The sequence below is a fragment of the Micrasema longulum genome, unplaced genomic scaffold, assembly GCF_059751315.1.
Source record: "Micrasema longulum isolate JH-2025_06_02 unplaced genomic scaffold, ASM5975131v1 h1tg002175l, whole genome shotgun sequence".
Taxonomy (NCBI): domain Eukaryota; kingdom Metazoa; phylum Arthropoda; class Insecta; order Trichoptera; family Brachycentridae; genus Micrasema; species Micrasema longulum.
The window spans coordinates 142,252-157,193 of NW_028279340.1; the positions used below are offsets into that span (position 1 = coordinate 142,252).

Below are 14,942 nucleotides of genomic sequence, written 5' to 3' on the forward strand. Positions count from 1 at the left end.
CAACGTTAAGTTTTATTTTGCACCACAACAGGCCAGGAGGCCCAATTACAGTGGTAAATTACTGCACAGAACACTTAGGCTTGAGAAAAATCACATTTATTTCTTCTCACCGGGAATCAAACCAGAAACTTTTGAGAAAAACCTTTGATATTGAGAAAAATAAAATGAATTGAAAGATTACAGAAAGCAGAGAACCGAGTTCCACGATCACGCTTATGAAAAGATGGAAACTCTTCGTCCCTCCACCTCTCGAGAGAAAGCGAGAACATCCGGCAAGCGGGGACTGGATTAATGGTGAAGGAAAGGATGACTCTAGAAATTACGTCAGAAAAGGATCCGTTACAGGAAACAGGAAGTATGCGAGATGAGTTCGCCATGTCTCTTATTTTAAATTCCTTTCATGATAATCTAAACGAAGCGAAAGTACTGAAAATAATGTTTTAAATGTTATAAAATAATAAATAGCATGAAAATGAATATAAAAGAAGGTAATTTAATAAGCATGAATTGTTCAAATACCCATATCTAATTACCAATTGAAACATTCTGAAAATGACATATGACTAATTAAAAATAATGAAAAAAGAAATGACTTACAGTTAGATATTTTTACTAAAGTATTCACTCCATGTTTACTGCTAACCAATAACATAATAAACTAGCCAATGACAGGTCATAAGCCCTGTAGATGCCTAGACTTCTATATTACCTTTTCTGAAATGTTCTTCATCTCTGTTGTAATATGTTAATGTTATCAGCTCCCCAGGGAGTTGAATCCAGTCCTAGTCTTTAAAAATTTGGACAAACCCAAAATATTGTTGATAAATTTACCTGGTCCATGAAGAAGTATAGAAATTGAAAAAATAACATTTTCAGGCGTTGCCTAGTATGTAGGTGAAATAATTCAATCACATGAATCTCACCCGCATAAATAAAGGTTTCAGCTCTTTAACTTCACAAACATCAACAGATGAAAGAATTGAAGGAATATAGATGTTCAAATATGGGCTAAATGGTGAATGTTACACAGTGTGTAAAGTGGCCACTTAAACCAGCAAACGATAGGTCACAAGCCCTGTAGATGCCTAGACTTCTATATTACCGTTTCTGAAATGTTCTTCATCTCTGTTGTAATATGTTAACAATAACATAATGTTACAGAGCGGTCTTATTGAGCGGAATGTTGGCAAGTTGTCCGGGAAGCCGTGCTTTTGTCATACAACTTACTTGTTTGGTATTGAAATATTATCTTGATTATGGTTATTTTCTAAAAAATGCTTTGTATTTGAATATTTTGGACAGGTACTAGAGGGATCATATCCAAACCCTACCTTTTAAATATCTTGAGTAGGTATTGATTTTTCAATTATAGTTTCTGTCAACTCTCTATTTAAATAGTGTCTATGAATATTTGACGTTTATCCAGTTTGACGTAAAACGCCATCTGTCGGACGTCATTGGAATTCTCGTTTCAGGTAAATACGCCAGAATACGAGACCGAGGATTTTATAATTAAAGTGTTATGTTTTTTATTTAAATCCTCTATTTTTTATCCTTGCGGACGGCGCAACCTGTTATTGGCAAGAAATCATTCGTTTGTGCATTTAAAATTTAAAGATTTTTGGTAAGACAGGTTAGGTCTTATGTAACCTATAAATATTATCTGAGTGTATGTTAAATTCGTATTTTATAGTGTTATTTACTAATAAAGAAAAAACGCAATTAATTAAGGGGATGTTTTCTAAAGAGTCGAAAGGTTATTTTGCTCCCACCTTCAATATGTTTTGTGCTATACATTTTCTAACAGCATACATACTTTCCTATAATTTATTTTGATAACCAAATGTCAAAATGATTTTCAGAAAATGTTTCGTGTCACCGCAAGTAGGGCTCTGTCCCTCCCATCCCTGGCCTCTCAAAACTCCGCAACTCGCCTGACTCCATGCAGTGTTCTTTGCAAAGGTTATTCCGACAAAGCTCCAGAGAAAATTGAAGTTTTTATTGATGATAAACCTGTCCATGTACTTCCTGGAACTACAGTATTACAGGTGAAATCTACATTACTCACTACTTTTTTCTAAATCCATTAAAATTCGGACCGAACTGTATTGTACTATTACAATTTTATACAGTAAATCAAGCTTAAAAAAAAAAGTCGATATACAATTTATCTACAATACTCAAAATAAAAAAAACAATTTCTGTTTATCATAATGGGGGTGACATGTTAAAATTATGTCTTTTCTATTTTCTCTTTATGAATATTCCTAAAAATGTAGTGTTTTTAATGAGAACTTTATACAACATTTTTTTTTACTTCTTTCTTAAATATTTTGTATTCCTGACTGTACTTTTTGTTTACTTTCTTCATTTCATTAAAAAAACATATTCCATATAAAGTTTAATGATGCTGTCCTGTTTTTTTTTTTAAATTTTGGAATTAAGAAATTACCAATAAAATTGTTCTAGGTCTCGTACTTACATCTCGTGAAGCAGAAAAATGAATAAACATGTATTAGTATTATAGTAATTTTTATCTGTATTAATTAATGTACATTAACTGGTTTTCGTAAACATGCTGTATAAATCATTATTAATTTTTCATTTAAAAATACATTACTGCATTTATATAAGAGTTAAAATATAGATGTTGAAAATGAGAAGAGTGAAATGAAGGTGAATTAAAATTTAAAAAAATACATTCTTATGATTTATCAAATATTCTATTTTCTAGCCGTTTTCAAACGAGTTGTAATTAAATCAAAGCTAGAAAATGTGAAATTACTCTTTCGGTTTTCGGACCTCTTTCGGTTCAAATTTTAATTTATTTCAGGCGGCAGCTCAAGTGGGAATAGAGATTCCTCGTTTCTGTTATCATGAGCGCCTTGCTGTCGCCGGAAACTGCCGGATGTGTCTCGTGGAGGTGGAGAAGTCTCCCAAACCCGTAGCCGCATGTGCCATGCCCGTCATGAAGGGGTGGAGGATCAAGACCAACTCAGACATGACGCGCAAGGCTCGCGAGGGCGTCATGGAGTTTCTGTTGGTCAATCATCCCCTGGACTGTCCCATCTGTGACCAGGGTGGAGAGTGTGACCTTCAGGACCAGTCCATGGCATTTGGATCTGATAAAAGCAGATTTACAGACATTAATTTCTCCGGAAAGCGGTAAGTTATCTAATCATATAATCTGTTTATTTTGGTATATTGTAATGTGCCTCTACAGAGAAATATTATTGATCATTTTGAAACGGCACCTTTGATATTTTAACTTTTGAAATACTATCTTCTACTGTGAAATGGGGGCACGCCTCTGTATAGATGCACAGTATTTTGCATAATTTGGTAACAATGTTTTTTGAATATTTATTTCTTAATAAAGATAAATAGGTACCAGTTCAAGCTTTCCAATTGAAGTTTGCTATACATATTCTAGTAGAAATCTGCATAAATCTCTTTTGATCAGACTTGCTCCGAAATAAAAACTTTTTTTAGTTCCGTAGTCAAAATCTGAATGATTTTAATCACGTTTTTTTTTTAATATTGCAGAGCTGTAGAAGATAAGGATGTGGGCCCCTTGATAAAAACAATCATGACTCGTTGTATTCACTGCACTCGTTGTATTAGATTTGCTTCAGAAGTGGCCGGAGTTGATGATTTGGGAACTACCGGCAGAGGAACAGATATGCAGGTATGTAAACAATCATTATATTATGAGTAAAATTGAGACTTTTTTAGAGATGGAAATAAACTCTCTTTATCTACATATCAATTTATAGGTCGGCACGTATGTGGAGAAAATGTTCCTTTCGGAACTGTCTGGAAATGTGATCGACTTGTGCCCCGTGGGAGCCCTAACCTCCAAGCCCTACAGCTTCTCAGCCCGGCCTTGGGAGACTCGCAAGACCGACTCCATCGATGTCCTGGACGGGCTTGGCAGTAACATTGTGGTCTCCACAAGAACTGGGGAAGTACTACGTATTCTGCCGAGGGTTAATGAGGTATTTATTAGTTTTAATGCCTTCGATTCACTGCATTTTATTACTTTTAAGAATCCAGTATAATTCACAACCTTAAGGTTGAATTTGCGACAGCCTCCTTACCGTGTGGATTTCTATTTTATTAACGATATGTATACATATTGTGTTACATGACCTAAAATGTAAATTTTCCACTTTACAACATTGTTGTTTTTTTAAAATGTCTTTATAAGTAAGCTTTTTATGGTCATAGGTCAACGATAATTAAAAAAATATGTTTAAAAGCTCCTTTACCTATAGTAAAATTGAAATACCTCACATTTTCCTTTTTTATTGTGAAGCTAACTAATTGTTTGCAGGAAATTAACGAAGAATGGCTGTCCGATAAATCTCGTTTTTCATGTGATGGGTTAAAGAGACAACGCCTGATGTCTCCCATGGTGAAGAACAGCACCGGAAACTTGACTCCTTGCGAGTGGGAGGATGTTCTTGTGGCTGCAGCTAAAGCCATCAAGGCATGCCCGCCAAATAAGGTTACTGTTATTTTTTTATTTATTCCTTCAAAAAAGTCGTAATATGCTCAATTAAAAAATTATATATATTATGTCTATTTATGACATTATAGTGAAATTTCAGTGTTTTTTTTTGTTTAATATTGAAAGAAAGTCCACGTCGGATAGATATTATGTAAATAAATGCATTGGTATCTAGAAGTATGCATAAGAAATAGACGAGTTGGTGTTTTATCCAGTGATCTGTGTTTGAGCTAAATACTCTTCTCTAAGTAAGTTAATGTTTTCTCAGCGTGTGACATTTTAAATGCCACACTAAACAAGGCTTTATATGCTGTGGGCATTTAGAGGTGCCATGGAAGTATTATTTAAAAATATCGCCGTGTACAAGTGCAGCAGACAACATTTAGGGGCACGGTGAAAGTCGAAAGTGATGTAAGATTTGTGTTGTATGATACTATAGGTACATGTAAATAGTCACCATATAACTCCTCATTTTATTTTTCTGATGTAATGATTTGTGTAAGTGAATTTAGCGTAGTTATATTATTCAATCTTGTTTTTAACAAATTACAACAGAGATGGAGAATATTTTAGAGAAGGAAATATGGAAGTCTAAGCATTTACTGGGTTTATGATCTGTCGTTGTCTGGTTTCAGTATCAGTGCTGCAGAGCAGCGTTTATTTAATAATTAAAAAATACATATAAGAATTTGTTACCCAAGAAGTCTAAAGACTTTTCGGTGGGACACATTTTTTTTTTATGACGGGTTTATATTACATTTATTATATTTATATTTTACAAATTTATTTATAAACAGGCACTATAAAGTATCTAGAAGATATTTCTTCAGTTCTTTTTTTTTCATTTGAAGATCTTTCATGTTAATGATGGTTTGTGGGAGATCATTGAACAATCTTGGAACAACGCGATTTAATGTTTGCTCTCCGAAATAATTTGTAATTTTAGGAACCAAAAAGTGTGTTAAGTTGCCACTTTACACACTGTGTAGCATTCACTATTCTGCCTATGTTTGAACATCCATATTTCTTGAATTCTTCTATCTGTTGGTTTTAGTGAAATTAAAGAGCTGAAACCTTTATTGTTATGAAGAGATTTATTTGATCAAATTATTTCACACACTAGGCAACGCCTAAAAACAATTTTTAAATTTTTAAACTTCTTCTTGGACCAGTTGGTTTTATTTCAATATTTTGAGATTGTCCAAATGTTTGTTGACAAAAGACTGGATTTCACCCCCTAATCTTGTTTTTATTTTCAGATTGCTGCTCTTGCAGGAGGATTAGCTGATGCGGAAGCCCTTGTGGCTTTAAAAGACTTGTTGAATATTCTGGGCTCAGAAATAACTTGTACCGAATTGACATTCCCCCAAGACGGCTCAGGAACTGACCTTCGTTCATCCTATTTGTTCAATTCTAAAATTGCCAGTAAGTATAGAATATAATTTAATGTAAAATTTAATAAAAATGAAGTATTTGCGTTCATACAATTAACTTAAATATTTCAATTTGATAGCTGTTTTTAGTTAGATGTAAATATCCATAATAAATATAGGAATGAAGTTGAAACAGAGCGAGGAGATTAAACCTTTACCCTTTCGACCTGGAATCTTTAAAATTACCACGGAACTGTAACTCAATTTGAATTTGATTTAAGATGTGGAAGATGCTGATTTGGTGTTGCTAATTGGAACAAACCCAAGATTCGAAGCTCCGTTACTAAATACCAGAATCCGCAAAGCTTACATCCATAAGGAATGTGATGTGGCTTCTATTGGACCTAAAATTGACCTTACGTATGATCACATTGTAAGTAGCAACTATTTCACATGTGATTGGATTTTTAATATTATTAATTATTTTTTTCCCTCGACGGGATTAATTTCAGCAACAATAAGGTTTATATAACAGTGTTTCTTAATTCATATAATTATCCATGTGTTATAGCAACTGGGAGAAAGCCCCGATGTATTGACTGAGTTGGCAAAGGGCCAGGGAGCATTTTATAAGAAACTGCAAGCTGCTAAGAGGCCTGGTAAGTTTACTTATCTGAATGTTTTAATCCATTTTGCTTGTTTGCATTTAAGTATATGAAAAAACCTCTTGCAAGATTTTTTTTATTAACACGAAAATAAAATGATATTATGAGGAGTCTAATCAGAGTCATTTTCATAGGTACAAGATTTTTTAAACAACTTTTGCTGTCTTAAATTAGTCAAAAAATATAGTCGCCCTAGACCGATTAGCCTATTTCAAGTCATTAATTTTCCTGTGTATGTGTTTAATGACAATATCATTAGTTTTTAGTGTTTTATGTCAGTAATTCATTTCCCAAACAGGAGTAAATTCAGTATCAAATAATATGCAATACATACATAACGAAAAAGTTAAATGCAAAATGTTAGGGCGATGGATAGCAACAACATTTGATTTTGATTTGTCTTTTGTAAAAATGACAACTTCATGGTTAGTATTGGACATATCTGCAAGTAATATACCTTGTAATTAATACAATATTTTGAGTTTGTCCATATGTTTGTAGACAAAAAACTGGATTTCACCCCCTAGGGAGTGATTAAGAAATGGAGAACATTTTAGGGAAGGACTTCTCTAAAACGTTCTCCATCTCTGTTGTCGTTTGTTGACTGTAATCAATAATTGAATATTTTTTATATCTAGTTATCATTCTGGGAGCTGACCAAGCGCAGAGATCTGACGGAGCTGCTGTGTTAGCCAATGTTCAGGCATTAGCTTCCAAAATTCAGGCCAACCTACAAGACAAAAATTGGAAGGTATTTAGTTTCTGTGTTCTAAAGCGGAGGTTGTCATAATACACATATCATTACTCAAAAATTTGCCGGTTGATGCCGCCCGTCAATTAATAAATGCATTTATAGTGTCTAGAGTCGATTATTGTAATGGTATCTATGCAGGTCTACCAATGAACGAAATGACTCGCCTACAATCTGTATTGAATGCCGCAGCGAGACTTATTTTCGGAATCTCTAGTTCAGTCAATCACTCCACTACTTCGGGAACTACACTGGCTACGTTTTCCACAGAGGGTCGAATACAAACTCTGTTGGCTTATGTATAAGTCACTGCACAACTCTGCTCCGGAATATCTAAGGGAACTATGCATTCCAGATGAACTAGCTGACAGGCGTCTCATGCTTAGATCAGCTACGTCTATGGCGAGAGGAAAAGTTATTATACCTCTACGCAAGCAGCGCACTAAATTTAGTGAATGCTCATTTGCGGTCGCAGGCCCTATGGCATGGAATGCTCTCCCAGCAGAGGTGCGAGGCTATGAAAGTGAAGTGATGTTTCGGAAAAAACTTAAAACCCACTTGTTCTCTAAATCATTTGAATAAATCCGTAGCATGTGACAGCAAAATAAATTGTTTTAATTAAATTGCAAATTTAAAAGCTTCAAATAAATTAATTTAACAATAGAATCACTATGTAAAGCGCCCTTAAGGTATTTTATTACGAAAATGGCACTATATAAGTTATCCATAATAATAATCATTGATTCACAATCAGTCAAAATTAGTATTTTTATCGTATAGTGCAATAATCATCTTCATTCCCATTTCTGCATCTATTGGTGCATAGAGTACATTGGTACACCAATCGCAGCGTATCTTGATCGTTTTTGTTATATGAAGGTAAGACGATCAGTCTTACGCTTCAGGCGCCAGTCCAGGGACTATGAAATATTATATTGTAAAAACACATTTTTAAATAAATATTTTATGTCGACCATGTCGGGAATCGGACCTGAGACCTCTTGCATGGTCGGCAAACGCGTGGTGAAATGAAGCAAATAAATATATAATTACTATATATTTATGTGCTATATTTATGTGATCATATACATTATTACATAATATTCTATGAAGCCAATTTAGTACAATTTAAATAGATTTATAATACGCCAATGCATCAAAATATAGTTTTTAAAAAAAAGATTTGAAATTTTGGTACTAACTCTAATTGTATTTTTCTCAAATAATAATTTATGTATAAAGGTTTCCATCTTCAAATTTATAATATTAAACCAATATATAATATTATAATCCCTTTTTACCAAAACAATTTCTAATATTTTTATTTTTAACACTGTAGATTTGAAAACAAGCGGTGTTGTATGGTATACAAAGTACTAAGTGAGAAGAAAGTCAACCGTAGGAAACTGAACTCCATCTGAATACATATAGCTATCACGCAAGGGATACAGAGCAATCTCCCTGGTATCAGCTCAGGTTTTGAGTGGATTCATGCCACTGGACCTGAGAATCACGGAGCTTGCAGAAGCTTACGAGATGAAGAAGAGCCTCACCTTGCAGGACTTGCCGCAGCACAGATTTTACCAGGGGGTCATAGACTATTTCTCACTTCCTCATCTAGCAGAACGCTATCCGATATATCACAGTTACGATGACTAGATTCCGCTTGGGGCAGTGCAGGAGGAGTTGAGGGTTTTCACTGATGGCAGTCTTTTGAACGGCAATGGAGGTGCAGCATTTGTACCTTTCGATGTGAGTTGCTATCGAGAATGTTAAAACTCAACGATTTCTGCTCTGTGATCCAGGCGGAACTCTTTGCAATCGGAAAAGCTCTGATCTATCATTTGGACACCTGGCCCGCGCTGCGTTCTGCGCCCACGCCACAAACGCTCTGCACTATGACCACGCATTTAGAATTGAAATTAATAGTATATGTATACTTTTTATTTCCACAATAAATTACATTGAACTTCCACCAAGAATTTTCACTAACAAACTTGAAAGTTTCAAATATGTTTACATAAATATTGAATTATTTGTTGTTTTTGTCAGGTACTGAATGTACTGCAGCGAGTGGCCTCCCAAGTAGCCGCCTTAGACATGGGATGGAAGGCCGGAGTAGCGGAGATCAGGAACAACTCTCCTCATGTGCTCTTCCTCCTCGGGGCTGATGCTGGAGCTATCACAAGGGAAGATCTCCCACCAAACTGTGTTGTCATATATCAAGGTAAAATAAAGCCTTACAATTTATATACCAAAATGTGTACGTGAAACTTTTTATTGTGTAAATCTTAGCATCTCTGTCACTTTTTTTTTTTTTTACTTTAGAAGAACTCCTGTTTCCTGTTATTACTTTTATGGCCGGCCTAAGCAGACTGCAAAGATATTTATTATGGGTTGGCAAATTTGACACGCTTAATATAGATGCTAACCAGTTTATATTTGTATTTAGGTCACCACGGTGATATGGGAGTTGAGATGGCAGACGTAGTGCTCCCGGGAGCTGCGTACACAGAGAAACAAGCTACATACGTCAATGCAGAGGGGCGAGCTCAGCAGACCTTCGCAGCCATCACACCACCAGGAAAAGCGAGAGAAGACTGGAAAATCATCAGGTTTGAAATAACATAACACAAAAAGTAGAAACCTGATATATCTCAAATTATTATGTTGTATACCATTAACTATAGTGCTTAAAATATAGCTTGATTCAACTGACAGCTGCCAAACTAATGTGACTAGTAATGGAAAGTACTGATCACTGATCATGTACCGATCAAATTGATATTGATTTGATCAGTTTTTTCATGCAAACATGAAATTTTGTTTCCGAAAATTGATATAAAAATTCAAAACAAGCCTATTATAGTTTGTTTAAGACAATTTTTCACTAAAAAATAAGACATTTTATTATTTCAACATTAAAAATCGTATATAAGTGTAACAAAATATATTTTATCAAAACTTTTATACGAGGGATGCAAAAAATAATTAGTTTACATTGTTTCGTGGCCATAACAATAAGCAGTCAGTATTTTTAACTAGGTAAATATTGGTATTAATATGGGCCGATGAAATTAAACAATAAAGACATAATAAATTTATTGACTTATTGGTGTACATCCTTAGTCAGTATCGTCATCATCACCAGAATCAGAATCGCTGGAACAACCCCTGGAGATTAATTATTAATTCCTGGTCGCATATGGAATCAAAGCGGACATTGCATTCCCAATCTCCTGTGATAATTTTCCGGGTCTTATTGGTCACCTTCATCCAGTCACCTGGTGTTACGTGTTCACATGCATTGTTTAGCAAAATTAACATGTTGTTTGCTGTAAACAGTGGGGAGGTATATTTTTTTGCTGCGTGACCTAAAATGAAAAAAATATATATATTTAAAGTTTATTTTGCTGAAAAGTAATGTAGGTAGACAGTAACATTTATAAAAATATTTACTTGAGTATTTAAAAATATTTATTTAACACCTTTACTTGAGCCCAAATCAATTCTATTGCGCTATATTGGCAATGATACGGCGGCAATCGGATGACGGTATATCCCTTTTCTTTTGCCATCTCATCCAAGACATAGATTGGAGTTCGGGCTTGTGTATTCCAACTAAACGTAAAAGTTCTTTCTTCATCATTGTGTCGTCAGCTTGTACTCCATTGGCTTGCAACCACAAAATTATTTTATTCTTTCGGTTACCAGTTGTCAGAGGTTAATTTTTTTGAACCGAATGATAGGATGCATTGTCCATTAGTATAACATTCAGCTCATCTACGTTACTTAAGAAGTTTACGAACCATCCTTTAAATTTTTCAAAATTCATTTCTTCGTGGTATTCTCTTGTCCTGACAGATTTTAATGCCAGTAGACAATTTGGCACAAAGCCAGAGGAGGTGCCAGCATGGCAAATTATCAACCTTTGATCTTTGCCTCCGGATGCAGGTTTATCATCAGTCCAAATTTTAGAAACTGTGTGACTTGCATTTAACCACTTTTAATCCAGGAACACCACTTTATCCCAATTATCGATATCTTCTTTTACCTAAAAAATCTATGCGCGCAAGAGCAATGTCTGTTCGTTCCATAATAATTTTTCTCTTCTTGCATTTTTTGTAAGAGAATCTAATTTATTTTAGTCGCTAAGGATGGTAGGCTTCCTAAAACAGGTTCGCATCCCTCAGGGAAACTCCTAATTTTGTTAATGTTGGTGGCTCGTTACGTGCGTAGTATGCATACACTTGATTTCAGATTGCAGCGGGGTCAAAATCGTCTATATCAGTTACAGGGCGACTCTTCTTCCTTTTTTTATTTGGAGTAGATAGGTTATTCTCCTCCATAGATATATCTACAATTTTTTATGCTGATTCTTGTCACAGTAACTCTTCCAATAACAAGAGCGTCAGCAACTGTGTCAGCAGCTAGTGACAATGGCAATAGCGGTCCGCTGTTTTGGTGTTCGTGTTCGAAATAGTCACTTATACGAACCACAAACTTACGAGATTCACTGTTTAAAATAGTTTTTCTGGCCTTTTTTTGGCATTTTAACAATAAGAACACAAAAAAAACAATATAAAAAAAACAAGTAACTAACTTAACGAAAGTAATGAAAACTAGAAATCGCAAAGCGTACAAGGCATCGGTATTCATGCTCCTCGTGCGTCGTACGTCGTTCTGACAGGCTGACACTCAGAGTCTCAAAGGACTCAAAAAACAAGAAGCCGGGTCAATGCGCTCAGTGTTGCCAATATAAAAAATACGAGTTCATTGTTTTTTTTTATTGGAAAGGAAATCAATACTTTTTTTCATGAACAACAAATGAATTATTTTTTTATTCCATCCATTTACATTACATAGATCAATTTGTCCCATCTCTAATATTTTTGCAAAATGACGTAACCTTGTAAGAACGTCATAGATAATTAGGTTTATTTTTGATGTCTATGAATTAGTATGAATTGTTTTAGTTTTAAAGCTGATTTTATATTATTATGTTGATTTATATGTCAAGCATTGTATTGAAAAAATATATTAACATCCCAGATACTAATGATTTTTCATATGGCAATATAAATAACTCCTTAGACGTTACTACAAAGTTATGTTGTCACTTTTGCTGGCAACTGTCATTCTAATTAAGCTATATTTTAAGGACTATAGTGTGTAAGAGAATCTGATATCCAAACAAATGGGACAATATTCTATAAATCAAGCTAAATACTAGGCTCACATGCAATATAACCTTTATAACTTCACCTACTTAAGATCAACAGTGACTAATAGAAACGACACATCCACTGAGATCGAACGCCGAATATTCACGGCAAATTGATACTTCTTTGGTTTGAGAAGACATCTCGCATCTCGAGTGTTATCAAGAAAAACAAAAGTCACCATCTACAAAACACTTTTATGCCCTGTACTAGCGTATGGCTCTGAATCCTAGGTATTGAGTCACCTCTCCTCATATTTGAGAGGAAAATACTAAGAAAGAAATACAGAGCTTTTTTTTATTTTTATTTTAATAGTATAATTATACAATTTTACAATTTAAAAAAAATTTCACTTGTTATATTTTTACTAAAACTAAAATCCCACCAAGCCACTTTCCGTAGCTTGTTGGTGAAGATTATATTTATACTAACTTAATAATATTATTTACATTTATAAAAATTAAGCTGTGCAGGAAAATGGATATTGGAGAATATGGTACTACGAATAAGTCTACAATATTTATAATGAACCAAACATAGTGCAATTTAATAAAATAGGGAGGCTGCGATGGGCAGGGCATGTAGAAAGAATGGTGAACTGCCCATAAGATAGATACTACCCCAAGGTAGACACAGCATTGGTAAACCCAAACTCCGATGGCTAGATGGAGTGCAGCGGGATGTGGATGCTATTGACATCAGGGACTGGAGGAGTCATGCCAGGACAGAGGGTGATGGTGACAAATGTTGGAGGAAGCCAAGGCCCACAACAGGCTGTAGAGCCAATGAGTTAATGAGAGCTAATGCACTTTGTGAAGTATAAAAAAGTTGTTTTAGTTACTTGTTGTTAACACTATTATGTGAGTACTTATGTATAAATCACTGTTTTCAATCACTTGTAATGTATGTATAAGTTTTTTACATTATGCAACAATAGAAAATTTAGTACTTATTCTAAATCAAAAGAATAAACATTTCACTGCATTCGCTGCGTAGTTCTCTAATGAGAAGAAAGTTTACTATTACGTAAATAAAAAAAATATTTATGTAATTTATTAAATGAAAATCTAATTGGTAAATTTGTTTTCAGAGCTCTTTCTGAAGTTGTGGGATGCAAACTACCTTATGACAATTTTGACGAAATCAGAGATCGTCTAGCACAAGTTAGCCCAGCTTTAGTTCAGTATGGAAATTGCGAAGAAAACAATTACTTTGCTCAAGCTGAAAAATTGTCTGCAGTAAGTTTAATTAATTGATTAGATGAAATTTACACATCGTTATAATTTTACTGGCTTTTACTTCTTACCCAAATTAGTTTATCATACTGAGATAATACTGTTTCTAAAACTATGTATTTTTTACAGGGTATTTCAAAAGACATCAAAGGAGCGATCAATGTGGACCAACTAAAGCTAGAAGACTTCTTTATGACAGATCCTATAAGCAGAGCCTCCCCAACAATGGCTAAATGTGTGCAGGCTGTTCAAAAACAAAAAACTTCTAAATATTAGATCATTCATTCATATTGTATTTATTTATTGCAAACATTCTTCTTTCCGCTTTGCTACATTTAAAAATTACTGTGGATGAAATTATTGATTGAGAATGTTTTTTGTTAATCTATTGTAAATAATATATTAGAAAATCTAAAAATGAAATATAAATGTTTCTTTTATTCCAAATAATTTGTCCATAATATTAATAATATTTGTTTTTCAGGTTGATGAGTACTTTTTAGTGGTTTCTTTGATTAATTTTAAAAGAATCAACTGTGGACTTACAGAACAGTAGAAACTTCTTCTTTTAGTTTTTTTTTTTGGGCTTTTTCACCTGCCAACTGGGGTGTTCTAACCAGTGTCGAGTTTCAGATTTGATTTATTTAAATACTTACACATGTCATGTGTTAGTCCTATATATAAGTTAATGTGTTAGTATTTTAATATTACATACTTGGTCGTCCTCGTCTCACATTACTGTTCATTTTCGCCATATATACTTGTTTTACCATTCTTTCGCCGTCCATTCGTTCTACGTGACCAAACCATCTCAGAGACCCTTTCTTAATCTTATCAGTTATACTTTACTCAGATTTACACTCTCGCCTGATTTCATCATTCGTAACCCTGTCATACATTGATTTCCCACACATTAGTCTAAGAGACCGCATTTCAACCGCGTTCACTCGGCTTTCATCCTTCCTCTGCCAGTTCCATGTTTCACTTCCATACATAAGTGTTGGGACTAAAACTCTGTTGTGCACTGCCAGTTTAGCTTCAATTGACATATTTTTATTGGTAATTACTGTGCTTAGTGTTTCGTTCATTTTGTTGCCCGCATTCACTCTCCTTTCAACAGCTTTTTCTAATCTTTCATCTCTTGAAAACATGCTTCCCAGATACACAAATTCTTCTACTTGTT

The 14,942-nt window shown here is 34.2% G+C and overlaps 1 protein-coding gene and 1 long non-coding RNA gene across 4 annotated transcripts; one reads left to right on the plus strand and one right to left on the minus strand.

Moving 5' to 3' along the window:
• Positions 1-1,442: 1,442 nt before the first annotated feature.
• On the plus strand, positions 1,443-14,177 carry ND-75 (NADH dehydrogenase (ubiquinone) 75 kDa subunit). 3 transcript variants are annotated; one of them, XM_088239516.1, is made up of 14 exons: positions 1,443-1,633; positions 1,863-2,048; positions 2,834-3,165; positions 3,547-3,688; positions 3,777-3,998; positions 4,337-4,510; positions 5,773-5,938; positions 6,168-6,319; positions 6,458-6,545; positions 7,190-7,302; positions 9,355-9,529; positions 9,755-9,917; positions 13,615-13,762; positions 13,889-14,177. In XM_088239516.1, the coding sequence occupies exons 2-14, from the start codon at positions 1,866-1,868 to the stop codon at positions 14,033-14,035; spliced, it is 2,205 nt and encodes a 734-aa protein (XP_088095642.1). In that variant the 5' UTR covers positions 1,443-1,633; positions 1,863-1,865; the 3' UTR covers positions 14,036-14,177. The 3 variants fall into 3 exon arrangements, with proteins under 3 accessions (XP_088095642.1, XP_088095640.1, XP_088095641.1); XM_088239514.1 differs by having other exon boundaries at positions 1,443-1,624; XM_088239515.1 differs by having other exon boundaries at positions 1,443-1,475.
• LOC148272844 (uncharacterized) lies at positions 10,464-10,872 on the minus strand. Its single transcript, XR_015824750.1, has 2 exons — positions 10,762-10,872; positions 10,464-10,676 (listed from the first exon to the last, which is right to left on the minus strand). It is a non-coding gene; the product is annotated as an uncharacterized LOC148272844 (long non-coding RNA).
• Positions 14,178-14,942: the final 765 nt, after the last annotated feature.

Coding starts and splice junctions, on each gene's coding strand:
- ND-75 (XM_088239516.1), top strand. CDS start 1,866: ATGTTTCGTGTCACCGCAAGTAGGGCTCTGTCCCTCCCATCCCTGGCC. Junction 3,999..4,336: donor TTCTGCCGAGGGTTAATGAG/GTATTTATTAGT, acceptor AATTGTTTGCAG/GAAATTAACGAAGAATGGCT. Junction 9,530..9,754: donor CTGTGTTGTCATATATCAAG/GTAAAATAAAGC, acceptor ATTTGTATTTAG/GTCACCACGGTGATATGGGA.